This window comes from Patiria miniata, unplaced genomic scaffold, assembly GCF_015706575.1.
Source record: "Patiria miniata isolate m_02_andy unplaced genomic scaffold, ASM1570657v1 HiC_scaffold_26, whole genome shotgun sequence".
NCBI classification, from domain to species: domain Eukaryota; kingdom Metazoa; phylum Echinodermata; class Asteroidea; order Valvatida; family Asterinidae; genus Patiria; species Patiria miniata.
In genome coordinates, this window is record NW_024037065.1 from 8,310,426 (window position 1) to 8,329,433 (window position 19,008).

The 19,008-nt window shown below is 36.9% G+C and overlaps 1 protein-coding gene across 2 annotated transcripts in view; it reads right to left on the reverse strand.

Moving 5' to 3' along the window:
- Positions 1-10,891: 10,891 nt before the first annotated feature.
- LOC119733957 (probable protein phosphatase 2C T23F11.1) overlaps positions 10,892-19,008 on the reverse strand; it is a 41,262-nt gene continuing 33,145 nt past the window's right edge. For both annotated transcript variants that reach the window (XM_038207322.1, XM_038207323.1), the window contains exons 4-10: positions 18,541-18,672; positions 17,109-17,182; positions 16,348-16,489; positions 15,524-15,607; positions 15,029-15,174; positions 14,012-14,251; positions 10,892-13,332 (exon numbers count right to left, since the gene is read on the reverse strand). In XM_038207322.1, coding sequence (XP_038063250.1) covers positions 14,066-14,251; positions 15,029-15,174; positions 15,524-15,607; positions 16,348-16,489; positions 17,109-17,182; positions 18,541-18,672 — 764 coding nt within the window. In that variant the 3' untranslated portion in view covers positions 10,892-13,332; positions 14,012-14,065. The remainder of the gene's footprint in view (positions 13,333-14,011; positions 14,252-15,028; positions 15,175-15,523; positions 15,608-16,347; positions 16,490-17,108; positions 17,183-18,540; positions 18,673-19,008) is intronic.

Sequence of the window (19,008 nt, forward strand, 5' to 3'; positions counted from 1 at the left end):
TCAAATTTGGTTTGTGGATTGTTCTTGGCAATCCTAAGAAGCCTATTGAATTTGGGGCCAAAAGGTCAAGGGTCAAGTTCACAGTGGCTAAAACAATAGAAATCTTGTATTTATTCTGAGATTATAGGGATTAGGTATTAATTCATATAAAACCTACAGAAGACACTAATGCTGTCAATGAATGTTCCATGTGACCAAGGTACATGTAAGTTGATGTTAAAAGAGTGGTGTTATGTCATGGGAACAGTCACGGTTGCGGGGCATTTGTGTTTGTAAACACACCTGACTTGTTTTTTTTTAATTTTGTGTTCACCCTTTTTGATAAAAATGCAAGGCTTACCCCTTACCATTTGGAATTTTAGAAAAAAAATGGAATTTTGGTGGACATTTTTTCGTCTCTTTTGATAAAAATGAAAGGCTAACCCCTTTACCGTTTGGAATTTTAGATAAAATTTGTTGTCTCTTTGTGATAAAAATGCTAGGCTAACCCCTTCACCATTTGGATTTTTGGTTAACATTTTGTGTTCACCCTTCTGGATAAAAATGCAAGGCTTACCCCTTACCGTTTGGAATTTTATATAAAAATTTGTAGTCTCTTTTTGATGAAAAAACTAGGCTAACTCCTTTACCATGTGGATTTTTGGTAAATGTTGTGTTCACATCTTCTTTTTGATAAAAATGCAAGGCTTACCCCTTACCGTTTGGAATTTTGGTGAACATTTTTCGTCTCTTTTTGATAAAAATGCAAGGCTAACCCCTTTACCATTTGGACTTTTTTTTTTAAATTTTGTGTGCACCCTTTTTGATAAAAATGCAAGGCTTACCCCTTATCATTTGGAATTTTAGAAAAAAAATGGAATTTTGGTGAACATTTTTTCGTCTCTATTTGATAAAAATGCAAGGCTAACCCCTTTACCGTTTGGAATTTTAGATAAAATTTGTTGTTTCTTTGTGATAAAAATGCTAGGCTAACCCCCTTACCATTTGGATTTTTGGTTAAAATTTTGTGTTCACCGTTTTTGATAAAAATGCAAGGCTTACCCCTTACCGTTTGGAATTTTAGAAAAAAAATTGGAATTTTGGTGAACATTTTTTCGTCTCTTTTTGATAAAAATGCAAGGCTAACCCCTTTACCGTTTGGAATTTTAGATAAAATTTGTTGTCTCTTTGTGATAAAAATGCTAGGCTAACCCCCTTCACCATTTGGATTTTTGGTTAACATTTTATGTTCACCCTTTTGGATAAAAATGCAAGGCTTACCCCTTACCGTTTGGAATTTTATAAAAAAAATTGGAATTTTGGTGAACATTTTTTCGTCTCTTTTTGATAAAAATGCAAGGCTAACCCCTTTACCGTTTGGAATTTTAGATAAAATTTGTTGTCTCTTTGTGATAAAAATGCTAGGCTAACCCCTTCACCATTTGGATTTTTGGTTAACATTTTATGTTCACCCTTTTGGATAAAAATGCAAGGCTTACCCCTTACCGTTTGGAATTTTAGAAAAAAAATTGGAATTTTGGTGAACATTTTTTCGTCTCTTTTTGATAAAAATGCAAGGCTAACTAACCCCTTACCGTTTTTGATAAAAATGCAAGGCTTACCCCTTACCGTTTGGAATTTTATATAATTTTTTTTGTCTCTTTGTGATAAATGCAAGGTTTACCCCTTACCGTTTGGAATTTTAGATAATTTTTTTTGTCTCTTTGTGATAAAAATGCTAGGCTAACCCCTTCACCATTTGGATTTTTGGTTAACATTTTGTGTTCACCCTTTTGGATAAAAATGCAAGGCTTACCCCTTACCGTTTGGAATTTTATATAAAAATTTGTAGTCTCTTTTTGATAAAAATGCCAGGCTAACTCCTTGACCATGTGGATTTTTGGTAAATGTTGTGTTTACATCTCCTTTTTGATAAAAATGCAAGGCTTACCCCTTACCGTTTGGAATTTAGGTGAACATTTTGTCGTCTCTTCTTGATAAAAATGCAAGGCTAACCCCTTTAGCATTTGGATTTTTGGTTACATTTTGTGTTCGTCCCTTTTTGATAAAAATGCAAGGCTAACCCCTTACCGTTTGGATTTTTGGTTAAAATTTTGTGTTCACCGTTTTTGATAAAAATGCAAGGCTTACCCCTTACCGTTTAGAATTTTAGATAATTTTTTTTGTCTCTTTGTGATAAAAATGCTAGGCTAACCCCTTCACCATTTGGATTTTTGGTTAACATTTTGTGTTCACCCTTTTGGATAAAAATGCAAGGCTTACCCCTTACCGTTTGGAATTTTATATAAAAATTTGTAGTCTCTTTTTGATAAAAATACTAGGCTAACTCCTTTACCATGTGGATTTTTGGTAAATGTTGTGTTCACATCTCCTTTTTGATAAAAATGCAAGGCTTACCCCTTACCATTTGGAATTTTGGTTCACATTTGTTCGTCTCTTTTTGATAAAAATGCAAGGCTAACCCCTTTACCATTTGGATTTTGGATTAAAATTTTGCGTTCACTTTTTTTGATAAAAATGCAAGGCTTACCCCTTACCATTTGGAATTTTGGTCAACATTTTTTCCGTCTCTTTTTGATAAAAGTGCAAGACTAACCCCTTTACCAGTTGGATTTTTGGTTAAAATTTTGTGTTCACCCTGTTTGATAAAAATGCAAGGCTTACCCCTTACCGTTTGGAGTTTTTGGTTCACATTTTTTCGTCTCTTTTTGATAAAAATGCAAGGCTAACCCCTTACCGTTTGGAATTTTGGTTAACATTTTTTGGTCTCTTTTTGATAAAAATGCAAGGCTAACCCCTTTACCATTTGGATATTTGGTTAAAATTTTGTGTTCATCTTTTGGATAACAATGCAAGGCTTACCCCTTACCATTTGGAATTTTAGATAAAAATTTGTTGTCGCTTTTTGATAAAAATGCAAGGCTAACCCCTTACCGTTTGGAATTTCAGTTAACATTTTTTCGTCTCTTTTTGATAAAAATGCAAGGCTAACCCCTTTACCATTTGGATTTTTTGATAAAATTTTGTTGTCTCTTTTTGATTAAAATGCAAGGCTTACCCCTTACCATTTGGAATTTTGGTGAAAATGTTTTCGTCTCTTTTTGATAAAAATGCAAGGCTAACCCCTTACCGTTTGGAATTTTAGATAATTTTTTTTGTCTCTTTGTGATAAAAATGCTAGGCTAACCCCTTCACCATTTGGATTTTTGGTTAACATTTTGTGTTCACCCTTTTGGATAAAAATGCAAGGCTTACCCCTTACCGTTTGGAATTTTATATAAAAATTTGTAGTCTCTTTTTGATAAAAAATACTAGGCTAACTCCTTGACCATGTGGATTTTTGGTAAATGTTGTGTTCACATCTCCTTTTTGATAAAAACGCAAGGCTTACCCCTTACCGTTTGGAATTTTGGTGAACATTTTTTCGTCTCTTTTTGATAAAAATGCAAGGCTAACCCCTTTACCGTTTGGAATTTTAGATAAAATTTGTTGTCTCTTTGTGATAAAAATGCTAGGCTAACCCCTTCACCATTTGGATTTTTGGTTAACATTTTGTGTTCACCCTTTTGGATAAAAATGCAAGGCTTACCCCTTACCGTTTGGAATTTTAGAAAAAAAATTGGAATTTTGGTGAACATTTTTTCGTCTCTTTTTGATAAAAATGCAAGGCTAACCCCTTTACCATTTGGAATTTTAGATAACATTTGGTGTCTCTTTGTGATAAAAATGCTAGGCTAACCCCTTACCATTTGGATTTTTGGTTAAATTTTTGTGTTCACCGTTTTTGATAAAAATGCAAGGCTTACCCCTTACCGTTTGGAATTTTAGATAATTTTTTTTGTCTCTTTGTGATAAAAATGCTAGGCTAACCCCTTCACCATTTGGATTTTTGGTTAACATTTTGTGTTCACCCTTTTGGATAAAAATGCAAGGCTTACCCCTTACCGTTTGGAATTTTAGATAATTTTTTTTGTCTCTTTGTGATAAAAATGCTAGGCTAACCCCTTCACCATTTGGATTTTTGGTTAACATTTTGCGTTCACCCTTTTGGATAAAAATGCAAGGCTTACCCCTTACCGTTTGGAATTTTAGATAATTTTTTTTGTCTCTTTGTGATAAAAATGCTAGGCTAACCCCTTCACCATTTGGATTTTTTGTTAAAATTTTGTTGTCTCTTTTTGATAAAAATGCAAGGCTTACCCCTTACCATTTGGAATTTTGGTGAAAATGTTTTCGTCTCTTTTTGATAAAAATGCAAGGCTAACCCCTTACCGTTTGGAATTTTAGATAATTTTTTTGTCTCTTTGTGATAAAAATGCTAGGCTAACCCCTTCACCAGTTGGATTTTTGGTTAACATTTTGTGTTCACCCTTTTGGATAAAAATGCAAGGCTTTCCCCTTACCGTTTGGAATTTTAGATAAATTTGTTTGTCTCTTTGTGATAAAAATGCTAGGCTAACCCCTTTACCATTTGGACTTTTTAAAAAAATTTGTGTTCACCCTTTTTGATAAAAATGCAAGGCTTACCCCTTACCATTTGGAATTTTAGAAAAAAAATGGAATTTTGGTGAACATTTTTTTCGTCTCTTTTTGATAAAAATGCAAGGCTAACCCCTTTACCGTTTGGAATTTTAGATACATTTTTTTGTCTCTTTGTGATAAAAATGCTAGGCTAACCCCTTCACCATTTGGATTTTTGGTTAACATTTTGTGTTCACCCTTTTTGATAAAAATGCAAGGCTTACCCCTTACCGTTTGGAATTTTAGAAAAAAAATGGAATTTTGGTGAAAATTGTTTCGTCTCTTTTTGATAAAAATGCAAGGCTAACCCCTTTACCGTTTGGAATTTTAGATAAAATTTGTTGTCTCTTTGTGATAAAAATGCTAGGCTAACCCCTTCACCATTTGGATTTTTGGTTAACATTTTGTGTTCACCCTTTTGGATAAAAATGCAAGGCTTACCCCTTACCGTTTGGAATTTTAGAAAAAAAATTGGAATTTTGGTGAACATTTTTTCGTCTCTTTTTGATAAAAATGCAAGGCTAACCCCTTTACCATTTGGAATTTTAGATAACATTTGGTGTCTCTTTGTGATAACAATGCTAGGCTAACCCCTTACCATTTGGATTTTTGGTTAAATTTTTGTGTTCACCGTTTTTGATAAAAATGCAAGGCTTACCCCTTACCGTTTGGAATTTTAGATAATTTTTTTTGTCTCTTTGTGATAAAAATGCTAGGCTAACCCCTTCACCATTTGGATTTTTGGTTAACATTTTGTGTTCACCCTTTTGGATAAAAATGCAAGGCTTACCCCTTACCGTTTGGAATTTTAGATAATTTTTTTTGTCTCTTTGTGATAAAAATGCTAGGCTAACCCCTTCACCATTTGGATTTTTGGTTAACATTTTGTGTTCACCCTTTTGGATAAAAATGCAAGGCTTACCCCTTACCGTTTGGAATTTTAGATAATTTTTTTTGTCTCTTTGTGATAAAAATGCTAGGCTAACCCCTTCACCATTTGGATTTTTTGTTAAAATTTTGTTGTCTCTTTTTGATAAAAATGCAAGGCTTACCCCTTACCATTTGGAATTTTGGTGAAAATGTTTTCGTCTCTTTTTGATAAAAATGCAAGGCTAACCCCTTACCGTTTGGAATTTTAGATAATTTTTTTTGTCTCTTTGTGATAAAAATGCTAGGCTAACCCCTTCACCATTTGGATTTTTGGTTAACATTTTGTGTTCACCCTTTTTGATAAAAATGCAAGGCTTACCCCTTACCGTTTGGAATTTTAGAAAAAAAATGGAATTTTGGTGAAAATTGTTTCGTCTCTTTTTGATAAAAATGCAAGGCTAACCCCTTTACCGTTTGGAATTTTAGATAAAATTTGTTGTCTCTTTGTGATAAAAATGCTAGGCTAATCCCTTCACCATTTGGATTTTTGGTTAACATTTTGTGTTCACCCTTTTTGATAAAAATTCAAGGCTTACCCCTTACCATTTGGAATTTTAAAAAAAAATTTGTGTTCACCCTTTTTGATAAAAATGCAAGGCTTACCCCTTACCATTTGGAATTTTAGGGAAAAAATGGAATTTTGGTGAAATTTTTTTCGTCTCTTTTTGATAAAAATGCAAGGCTAACCCCTTCACCATTTGGATTTTTGGTTAACATTTTGTGTTCACCCTTTTGGATAAAAATGCAAGGCTTACCCCTTACCGTTTGGAATTTTATATAAAAATGTGTAGTCTCTTTTTGATAAAAATACTAGGCTAACTCCTTTACCATGTGGATTTTTGGTAAATGTTGTGTTCACATCTCCTTTTTGATAAAAATGCAAGGCTTACCCCTTACCGTTTGGAATTTTGGTTCACATTTTTTCGTCTCTTCTTGATAAAATGCAAGGCTAACCCCTTTACCATTTGGACTTTTTTTTTAAATTTTGTGTTCACCCTTTTTGGTAAAAATGCAAGGCTAACCCCTTACCGTTTGGAATTTTGGTGAACATTTGTTCGTCTCTTTGTGATAAAAATGCTAGGCTAACCCCCTTACCATTTGGATTTTTGGTTAAAATTTTGTGTTCACCGTTTTTGATAAAAATGCAAGGCTTACCCCTTACCGTTTGGAATTTTAGAAAAAAAATGGAATTTTGGTGAAAATTGTTTCGTCTCTTTTTGATAAAAATGCAAGGCTAACCCCTTTACCGTTTGGAATTTTAGATAAAATTTGTTGTCTCTTTGTGATAAAAATGCTAGGCTAACCCCTTTACCATTTGGATTTTTGGTTAACATTTTGTGTTCACCCTTTTGGATAAAAATGCAAGGCTTACCCCTTACCGTTTGGAATTTTATATAAAAATGTGTAGTCTCTTTTTGATAAAAATACTAGGCTAACTCCTTTACCATGTGGATTTTTGGTAAATGTTGTGTTCACATCTCCTTTTTGATAAAAATGCAAGGCTTACCCCTTACCGTTTGGAATTTTGGTGAACATTTTTTCGTCTCTTCTTGATAAAAATGCAAGGCTAACCCCTTTACCATTTGGATTTTTGGTTACATTTTTGTGTTCGTCCCTTTTTGATAAAAATGCAAGGCTTACCCCTTACCGTTTGGATTTTTGGTTAAAAATTTGGATTCACCCTTTTTGATAAAAATGCAAGGCTTACCCCTTACCATTTGGAATTTAAGATAATTTTGGTGAACATTTTTTCGTCTCTTCTTGATAAAAATGCAAGGCTAACCCCTTTAGCATTTGGATTTTTGGTTACATTTTTGTGTTCGTCCCTTTTTGATAAAAATGCAAGGCTTACCCCTTACCGTTTGGATTTTTGGTTAAAAATTTGGGTTCACCCTTTTTGATAAAAATGCAAGGCTTACCCCTTACCATTTGGAATTTAAGATAAAAATTTGTTGTCTCTTTTTGATAAAAATGCAAGGCTAACCCCTTACCGTTTGGAATTTTGGTGAACATTTGTTTCCTCCTTTTTGATAAAAATGCAAGGCTAACCCCTTTACCATTTGGATTTTGGGTTAAAATTTGGTGTTCACCCTGTTTGATAAAAATACAAGGCTTACCCCTTACCGTTTGGAGTTTTTGGTTCACATTTTTTCGTCTCTTTTTGATGAAAATGCAAGGCTAACCCCTTACAGTTTGGAATTTTAGATAACAATTTGTTGTCTCTTTTTGATAAAAATGCAAGGTTAACCCCTACCGTTTGGAGTTTTTGGTTCACATTATTTCGTCTCTTTTTGATAAAAATGCAAGGCTAACCCCTTACCGTTTGGAATTTTGGTTAACATTTTTTGGTCTCTTTTTGATAAAAATGCAATGCTAACCCCTTACCATTTGGATTTTTTTGTTAAACTTGTGTGTTCACCCTTTTTTGGTAAAAATGCAAGGCTTACCCCTTACCATTTGGAATCTTAGATAAAAATTTGTTGTCTCTTTTTGATAAAAATGCAAGGCTAACCCCTTACCGTTTGGAATTTTGGTGAACATTTTTTTGTCTCTTATTGATAAAATGCAAGGCTAACCCCTTAAAAGAGATTAACAGCTCCCTCTGTTGGTTATGCTTGTCAGAAAAAACACTTGGTGTATTTGTCTGGTCATTCGTCTAGTTTCATGGGGGAAATTAATTCTCATTCAAGACAATCAATTTCCCCCATGACAAATACACCAGACAAATACACCAAGTGTTTTTTCTGGATTTTGGTTTGCCACATTATTAGCACTGTATGGATATGTGGGCCAAATTTCTCAGAGTTGCCATTCGAAAAGCATAAAGGGTGCACCGAACAACAGCAGAAAAATTGTGGGGCCTAGATTTGCTAATGCATACATTTCTGCATGGTAGTAGTGTTGTGACATCATCTTAAAGGGAATGTACATCATTGGCTTTTGCTGTAATTTTCAGAAATGAACTATTTGAGGGGTTAGTATAATAGATCAAATGTTGTTGCACTGACATGTTTGAAATTTTGTGTTCGAAAATGCTGGAAAAACCAAGAAAAACAAAAATGTTCAAGTAGTCTGGTTCCCTGACTCCACTAAAGATAAAATGGATCAATTTACAGATGCCAGAAAATTGTAAGGTAAGGGGATCCAGTCTAGCTGGCCTGCACCTGTTCATAAACATGTAACCAACAGCAAAAAACAATTGGACTGAAAAAAGGTTAAATTTGGAGCAGTAGTCGAAAAATAGTTAGGTTTTCCAACGGTGGTCGGCCGACCAGTGTTGGAAATGTATACAAAAATACAATTTTCTTGAAAATGACTTCACACCAGGTGCTATAATTTTACAGGTTGCTTTAGACTGTCATTTACCAACATCCTAGTGAGGTATTTCGTAAAAACTTGGTAGTTTAATTTTTTGATGTTTGCAAATGTTGTATATTCCCTTTAAGTGTATCTGTTGTGCTCGGCAAAAACCATGAAATTAGTCTTCATGAGTAGTCACCATGAAAATGTAAAAAAATTAATTTCTTTGGACAGGGCCCAATTTCACGGCTCTGCTAACCACCGATTTCCAAGCTTATCCCCTCACCATTTTGCAGTGATAGCACTAGCATAAGCATTCTAAGCCAATTCTGTAAGCACAGTCAGTTATGGGATGTATGCATGCGCAGAAGCCACACTTCCACACTGACCTGTAAAATACGCTTACCGTAAGCATGAAATTTTCTGCTACAGTAAGCAGGCATTTTTCGCTAATGGTAAGCAATTCGGGCGATTCACAATGCAGTGCGCCACCAAGAGTTTGCCATGGAGAGTCAACTTTTCAAGTTTACGGTCGACAAAATAGGGCCCATTTGAATGAGGGTCCGTAGACAACTTGAGCTATTATGTTATAGATAGGGCATAGCGTTCTGCCGCCTTACAAAAAAATCACCATATTGATACAAAGAAAATAAAAGGGCATACAGATACTCCAATCATACGCTTACGAAACTACTGACCGGAAAAAACGAACAATTTCAAATGTCCCGCGCTGCGAATTTGTCCACCATCTCCCACAATGCACTGGGAAAAATGAACTCTCCGTGGCAAACTATTGGTGGCGCTCTGCATTGTGAATCGCCCGAATTGGGCCAGGTCTTCAAGGAAAAATGCAGTAAATTTAATGATTAGGCCAATGGGTCATTTGCTAAACAAAAATAAAATAACTTATCAGGCCAAAGGACATTTTACATGTACGTCAAGTGACTGCAGTCTAGCTAAATTTGCTGTTTTTGTGCAAAACTTAAAATAGGATTCTGCAAATTGACGGCAAAAACAGAAGAAAAAAAATTGGCTTCTAATTTTGTGTCAACAGAAATTTTTTTGAAATTGACGAGTGTAGGGGGTGAGTCGGAATGATCTGGACCCAAGTTCACCATTTTTGTTGTGGAAAATAGAGTATATTGAGAAAAAAACCAGCGTTTCAATTTAATGGTTAATACCTTGTCTTCCACAGACATTTTGAATTTTTCAAATTAGTGGCTCTGGTGAGGAGTTATGCCATTTTCATTGAAGTGGCTCATTTTCCAGTCTGCACACAGAATTGGTTTTGCCATGTTTAAATATGTCAATAACTTCTAGTGAGTCAGTCATCATGACTAGATTTTTATTCATTACACTACGTCACATCAGTAGCGATTTCAATAAATTTGTTGAAACATGGTGTTCTTTGCTAGCCCTTTTCTACAAAATAATGCAATGAATATTCATGAAACTTTCAACAAATATGTCAAAAAAAAAACCAGCCTATAACATATCTCATTTGCACTTGTTTGCATAACTGCTACATATTTTTAATATTTTCTTTAATTGGGTCCAGATCATTCTGACTCACCCTGTATTAGAAACTAATCCAGGGTCTCTGGTTAGCGCGCACGTCGATTTTAATCATGCGCGTCAACCTTTTTTTCTTCAAATTGTCCGTGGTAGCTACAGCAGCGCCCTCTATTGCCACACCTCTTCAAATTTTTGTATCCAAGGAATGGGGAAATTGCACCAAGGCAAATGATAGAGGGCACCAAGGCAAATTATGGAAGACCCCAAGGTATATGAGAACACAACAAAAGCAAAATAGTACCCACCTTGTCTGTACAATCCAAGCTTGAAAAAAAAAGAAAGGCCCCCCCCCCCCCACAAAAAAAACGCGTCGCCGCATCAATTCCGGAACTTTGGTCTGACCAGAGACCGAATAATTTTTTTTGTTCGCCTTATGAGAACTTTTTTTTTAGGTTAGTGCATGGGATAAAACAATGGTACAAATTGTACATATACAGAGTTTTAATCCAGTCAATCAGGAAGTCAATCACCACCCGAAATGGATGACATATGACAATTTGATTAAAACTCTACACTTTACGATATCAAAGACACTCAAAAGCTTACCACTTTCTGAAGACACAACTGAATCCAGAAAAACACACGTTTTAATCATATCCATTGGTACAATGCCTTTCAACATTTTTTTCTCTCTTTTTTTGTTTTGTTTTTTTAGTCCTGTACAATTTAACAAACTGCTTAATAATTTACAATTGAAACTCGATTTGTCACAGAATCTCTACAAGTACTTGAAAAAAAAAAATTGCGTGGCACAACTCTTTGAATTTTTACAGCCACTGTTATTAAAAAAAGAAAATGAAAGAAAATTGAACAGTTCCATATGGAACTTGCGATTTTTTGAAATGCAAAGAACCGTTTTGGTTGCTGCTGCAAATTCTGGGTGTGTAAAGTTTTGTCTAATGTTCTTAAATACCTACGACAGTTTACCCGTTTCTATTGGTCAAGAGCCCATCACGCCGGTGGTTTTTAACAGTTGATAAAACACCAACTGGGTTAAAACACTTTTTACGACACCACTGCATTCTGCGCCACATTGTGTGCGTGCAATCTCCATAAAAGGAGATTTTTGGTGCTAAGCACGCGAGGCACATACCATAGACATGCCAAGAGGGGTGTTTCACAAAACATGAGGTAAAATTGTTGAACAAAATCGTTGGAAAATTGTGAATTTCTGACTTGTTTTGAAATTGTGACCGAAACAGTATTTATGAATGGGAGTAAATATGTGCTTGACCGGTATTAAACAAGTGCGTTTAAAACCAGCTAGGAGCCTGGTTGCAGATACTGGCGAAGTCCAGGCCTCAAGTCGGTTTTAAACGTATCTGTTTAAAACCGGCCAAGTGCATATTTATTCCCAATAATAAAGCAAACCAAAATGTCTATTAGCAGGAACACGAACAAATGCGAGAATTTTCGATGTTAAGTCAAGAATGCCAACTATCAACATTAACACGTCAGGAGTAGGTCTTCAAAACACTGGGATTACGTCTTTCCTACGGAAAGCAACCAAAACTCTTTGTGAAGTCTTCACACATTTGCTACATACATAGAGTTGCCTGCACCCTACTACACGTAAATTGCAAAGATCTTAATTTCGGTTGTTAATTACAATATGTACATGCCCGTACGTCCACATTCATTGCCCAGTGTGTTATTTTACTGCACAACTGAATGATTTATCTGCTTTTTTCCTCACTGAATTTGTAATTAGAGTTTACTCAATGGAAAGAATGTTGCAACCTGACGCCACTTCAGCGGTTGTGTACAAAGTCTATGGAGAGTCAAGAACATTTTCTAAGTATTTCCTAACAAAGTTGGAAATGTTTCTCAGTCCCAGATTCATGTCTTATCATCATTTTTGCAATGACTGACCTTCATTGAAATGATATACGAAGAAAAAAACAGCGTCAGGTTGAAACATTCTTTCCCACTTAACTAATACTCTGCTGGTAATTTCGTGGATATACGTTTACGACTAGCCAAAACCAAAGAGGTTTTTATTAAAGATACATACATTGTACAGGTACATGTATAATTTTCGTTGCAATCAACTGCTTTGAGCGTTGAAAGAAAAACCAACAATTTTTTGATATAAAAAACACCGACCCAAATTTTTTCACAAAGTCAGATCTATATTTTATTCGCTATCTCACACTTTCTGAACGAGTCTAATTTCGATTCTTGCGTAGCATCAGTAAACGACCATCACACTCTACTAATGAGAAAAAAAACAAAGTATCGTCTGCATATTGACGCTCATATTGAAGATAAATTCATTGATTTACCGTACTCTGTAAGTTTTTACAGAGTCACAAAAATGGAGCTGAATATCGGCTATGCTACCCCTACATGCCCGACAAACTGTACATAACAGCATGCAGGATCGTAAATCGGTACAGCTACCAATACGGCTTACAAAACACGACACATCAACTACGAATCCCGAAATCAAAATTGACCCCCAAATTGACTTTATATAAACCGTCGGTATTTAAAACTCATAGTATATAATCTAGTCACATTATAATATTTGATTTTTATTTATTTTACTAAAATATACACACTCTCAGTACTGCATTTATTGCCGACTACCATACCTACAAGATAGGCCCATTTGAAGGACGACGATGCGTAGGGAAGCTATTGTATTTATTTACTTATATGTTTATTTATTTATTTGTGTGTGTTTTGTTTATGGGAAGCCAGGCAAGGGATAGAAAGTAGGGTTTTATTTTTGCACCTCTGCCACAGTTCCAGAAAGTTCCACAGATCTAAACAAAATTGCAAACACTAAAATGTTCGTATTTGCAAGCTTTTTATCTGCAAATGATCGTAACCGCTAACATTGCAGATCTGCCATTATCACATCATCTGAACCAAAAGACTGAGAGAAAGAAACAATTACAGCAGTTGTTGACTTGATGAGCCAGCACACCTGTTCCTTTTGTGTTTTGTTTATGGAAGGATGTCCAATCCAGGAAGCCATTTTATCATCATTTCGCAATCCTGCAACGAGGGAAAGTGCAAAATTTAAAAAATTTAGTTCAACAAAACTTTCAGATTCTTCATGAAACACATAAACGGAAAAGTAACAGTAAGTGGTGGTGCTGATAAAACACAAGAAAGAAGAAACAAGAAAGAAGTGGAACAACTTAAGAAGGTCAGTAATTAGGAAGCATCCGTCATAAAGACCATTAAATGCAGAAAAGAGCCCTCTGTTGATCAGATTGGGACAATTCTGGTTTGCAGCAAAATGGTCCAAAATGGTACCAAAAATTGCTGGTTTTTTTTCTTCTGGACATCAGGAACAAATCAAACTCAACTAGCCTATTTGAGTTATGCAGGCATGCAACTGGAAATTTAGAAAAAACGAGGGAAGTCCAAGCGTTTCGTATGCATCACGGACGATCGGCACAAGCACACAACGTATACGTCCATATGAAAAGGCAGTGTGCTACAATATGAAGTCTATTTTTGTGTCCATAAAAATGAAACGCATGAATGCAGCGCACACTCAACGTGTGCGTAAAGGACCCCAAAAAAGGTGCACATGGAATGACGTCAACATCTCAACGCCCACCCCAACCATCTTATGAAAAATCTTGGGTTTGCCACTTCAACCCAGTGCAGCATATGACTGGAGGAATACTAAGATGATGAAAATCATGCCAGGTAAGGAACTCACATATTCACAATTCTGTACAATCACCTCCACCGTCTAATACCCCCAGCTAGCGTCTCATACGTTAGCCTCCTCAGATTCCCATGGCGGCTTGTCGGGCTTGGTGACTGCGCACCGAGTGGCCAGGTCCGTGTACGTCGCCCCCTGCAGAAACGTGACCAGGACCACCGTCATGTTGTCGCAGCCCAGGCCGCCCATCTGGCAGTCGGGCGCCAGGCACCGCGTCATCAGGTCCTCGCAGATCTGTAGAAGGTGAGGCAATGGAGGTAGAAAGGAAGCTACATGCAGTTACCAGACCAAAATTGTGACTGCCATAGTATAATGAGGAATAACCCCCACCTTTGACTTTTCACGTTATACACATCGTGTTAAAGGGCAAATCATTGGCTTTCCAATAATACGAAATTTATTTATATTGAGGCACATATGTGAACATGCATATATTTAGATGCCATTTGCTTAGAAAATCCAAGTTACTAGCCAAGATGTCACGCAATGTATTCAACATACATTGTACGATAGGTTTTCTGATTTTTTTTGCTACACCCTTGCTTGGCACTCATTATTTTCTCAGTAGCTCTGTGAATTAAGCCTGCAAAATGTGGAAAACAAAACCCTGAACCCACAAATTAATTTACCAAACTAGGTGGGATTTGAATGAGCCAATTCACTAAATTCAACTGCGCATGTGCACAATGATATGGATCACGGTTCACTCGGGATAATCAAACTCTCGAAGGCACATGAACGTGCAAGGAGGCGGTCGCATGACGCTCGCTCGCTAATTAGGAACAGAAAGGGCGTTCACGTAACATTGCATCAGCGATTTTATCCCAAATGACCTTTAACCTGGACTACTTCATCCCGATACCGAACTGGCCTATATAGGTCACAATGATAGAAGCACTAATGGGGGCGCAATCCAACTGATCTGTCTGTGAAGGCCCTAGGGCAACTTTGACCTCCAACAAATATCATCATCGATGGTTCCATCTCTGAACTATGACCTATAACCTGTACCTTTTCCGGGTCCATTTTACTGGCTATTCTCGTCCGGCAGAAGTCCACCACCTCCTGATTGGTCAGTACATCCCAGATGCCGTCGCAGGCCAGCACCAGGAATTCATGGTCTAGTCGGATGTCGTTGATTGTCACATCGGGCAATGCTGATAACAAAAAAAAAACATACCAGGAATACTCAAAGTAAGATGAAAATTTGATTATTATAATGATATTTTTTTTTAAATGTTGAAAACATTAAAAAACTTCCCCTACTTGATGATCCAATACACTTTCCTTAGCAGCTCCCTGGGAAGTACACAGCAGAGACTGCTAATTAAAATGCAATAATCATCTTTGCTCTAACAGGTAGCCATTTTTACTCTTAGTTGGGAGCAGCAACTTGTGACGAAGTGCCTTGCCCAAGGACACTCGTAAGAACAGACATGTTGAGATAACGATACACACGTACTGTGGGCCTTCTGGTATTGCACTATTTCGTAGCCACTGTCTCACCTATTACTATCTGTTCCTCTGCTGATTTACTTTCGTTCCTCTTGAAGACGAAATCCCCTAACGCTCTTGAGAGTGCCAAATTGCCTGTTGAGGAATTGAATTTCGAACTGTTCCATTATTACAATAGGAAAAACAAACAGCAAAAACAATGACATACGATGACAAATAGTCTCCCCAGAAGAGAAAGCCGTTGAAACTTTTTTGGAAATATCTTTTTGTTGGGGAATGGGAGCAACAAGAATACAACAAATCAACTGTCTTTGACAAGGAAAATTCTTTTGATGATTACTGCACACCTGGTCATCTCTTAACCAGTTCGTGCCGGGATTATTTTGACAAGAACGGAACGAGGTGCGGGATTACTTTTCACTCGACCTCAAGCAAGGTGGGTTGAAGCCATCACCTTTGCTTTTAGTGACCATTGCTTTTTGTGAATCTGCTTTTCATCTGGAGCAACAAAATTGCTCAAAATCTGAAGGGTGCAAAACAACTAACTTTTGGAAGTTTCAGCTCAGTGGATGCTATGCATTTTCGGAAAACAGAGAAAACGTATACACAATTTGTTTGGGTCTGGATTCCATTGCTAATGCACGCAACCGGGCACTTCGTTCTTAAACCCCATTCAATGATTAAACCCCATACCATTTCAGGCAGGATGCTTTCTCATGGTATTTGCTGCCAGTCCTATCTTTACTTTGAGCAATGATTTTCTCGTTAAAGCGGTAGGTACATTTCCCAGTGATTGCAAACGCTCCTACATACCTAAGAAAACGAATAGATGATACTTGCATTGAACTGTCAAGACAGAGAGCAACTGAACCTACCGTTGACTCGGTTGAATTCCACCCATCCACCGGCCGCTATGATCCGCTTGGTCTCCTCCTCATTGCCAGGCTTGTGATCGTAGGACAATGCCTGCGCATGACCGCTGACGCTAGCTACTGCTCTGGAGTCTCCAACATTACCCTGAGTGTGAATCACACAGGTCAAATATTTCATCAGGTATTTTTAAATGTAGCTTTTACCCTAACTGCCTAGGCCTTTTTGCTAGGATGTAGCCTCAATCCTGCAAAATCCTCCAATTGACCGGATGGAAAAATAGCATACAGCCTCAATCCTGCAAATTCCTCCATTTATTTCTTGAATATGGTCCGTGGAGGGGTAACCACTGCCTGAATCCTGCAAAATCCTGCGACAGTGACTGTCAATATGTTGAGGCTTGGCCAGTGACATCCTGGAGCAGTACGGAGGATTTCAAGCATTATCCAGGCCTACGGTATATTTAAAACAACACAAGGTCCGGCCCAAGACCTTGACAAAGTGCATCTACGAAATCAGTAACACGCTTTTGCCATATAACCTCAATCCTCCAAATTCCTCTACTTTGGCAAAGAGGATTTTGAAGGATTCAGGGCGGTTAGGGTTAACCTTCTCCAATATTGTTCTTTTGAAACATGTTTCAATCTTAAAAATGTCATTTTGATTCCTGTATTCTTAAACGTTTCTCTTATATAGGAAGGAGAAAACAGCGCCATCAAGAGAACTATTCAGGTTGGCAAAGAGAGGAGAGAATCTTTGGACTTACGCAATATATTTTCTCGTTTTTTACCATCACAATCAGTGCTGTTGTTCCCGCAAGTTCATCCTTCATTGCCTCATCTGTAATAACAAAGACAAAACTTTACCTTTAGATCGTACATTTGTAAGATATCCTGTGTTACACAGAATTGTCCAGTACAGGCTGTGCCGTCATACAGGGTGGATAAAAAAAACACGAAACCGAGATATTATTGCTAATTGTAACAGAAGTAGGGCACATGTGAATCAAAGGGAGATATCCACTGTTAGGGTTGAATCTCCTCTTTAAAATGACACCCTGAACATGTCCTTACATTCACGGTTGACTGAGCAGTGACCAATTTTATGAAAGGGTCTATTTAGAAGCTTGCGCCACTTTTTATGGTGAAATCTCTTTTTCCCCCACCTGCCTTGATTGGCAACCATAGCCTTTCACTCTGTGACAAATGACAACACAAAAACCACAATTGAAAAGTGGCGCAAGCCTGTAAATAGACCCTTTCATAAAATTGGTCACTGCTCAGTCAACCGTGAATGCAAGGACATGATCAGGGTGTCATTTTAAAGAGGAGATTCAACCCTAACAGAGGATATCTCCCTTTGATTCACATGTGCCTTACTTCTGTTCCAATTAGCAATAATATCTCGGTTTCATTTTTTTTTTATCCACCCTGTAAAGGTAATGTTTGCTTATATTGGCTACTTTTCTAACATTGGTAATTTTCCTACATTCAAATATATACATGTAACTGGTAAGTCAGGAATTATGAAATTATGTGGAACATTAACCCTAACCCCTTGGGTATTTTTACTAGATAGTATCCTGAATCTGCCAAAATCCATCAATTTTGCCATGCAAAAAAATGTTGGTGGCCAGTGAGTCCATCAGAATCCACCAGTTAGCCGGGAGTAAATCTGTTGAGATCCTGAATCCATCAAAGTCCCCCAACTGCTTAATGTGGAGGTATCCTGAATCCATTAAAAATCCTTGCTGTACCGCTAGACTTCATGTCCTGAATCCATCAAAATCCTCCAACTTTTTCAATATGGAGGTATCCTGAGTCCGCCGAAACCCCTCGAAACAGGGGTGTGGATTTTGATGGATTCAGGTACGTTCGGTTAGGGTTAATAAAAAATGTGTATTGTACACAAACATGCCATCAGCCAATATGGCAAGAAAAGTTAATTTGTTAATACGAATGGGCATAATTTTGTTGGCTATATATCTTTGCTACTGAGATTCAGCCCGATGAGGTGAATACGGGCATGAATTTATTAAAAACTAATAAATCCAGTTCAAAATGAATGTTACATATTTGTATGTAATTGGACATGGCAATTTATTTATCTGAGAGAACCATGTACTCCATGTTAGCTACTTCTCAACAGCAAAATGGACAAGGTTTTACAGTTAAGCTCTCGTATTTTATCTGACTTACCACTGAGCATGTCCTCGTCCAATAGGAGGAAGGATTTCTTGATGCTGTCGGCGATGTCGCCTTTCTTATACGACACCTGATTGGTCAGTTTTGTGTGGAGATGCTGGCCGGCGTACTGTGCGACTTTGGCCCCTGTATGAAACATTTAAACCAAAAAAAATTTCAATTCAATTTAATAAATGAGCATTAAAAGCTTTGTGAGTTTTACGTCAGGTGAGATCTTTTTAAATTTCAAACGGCAGCCTTTTCGACAGTTTACAGGATGCGTGTTCAAGTACCGTGAGAGCAATTTCGCATGTCAACTGCTTGATTGATTGAAAAAAGCAGTTGCTGAAGTTGCGCGCCGGGGACGTGATAAATAAATCATCTCATTACACGGTGGGCAAATTTCACGTCTGACAATTCAGGTACCAGTTAAAATGTATCATCACGAGACTGTAATTGGGTTAGATAAGGTGGAATCTCTGT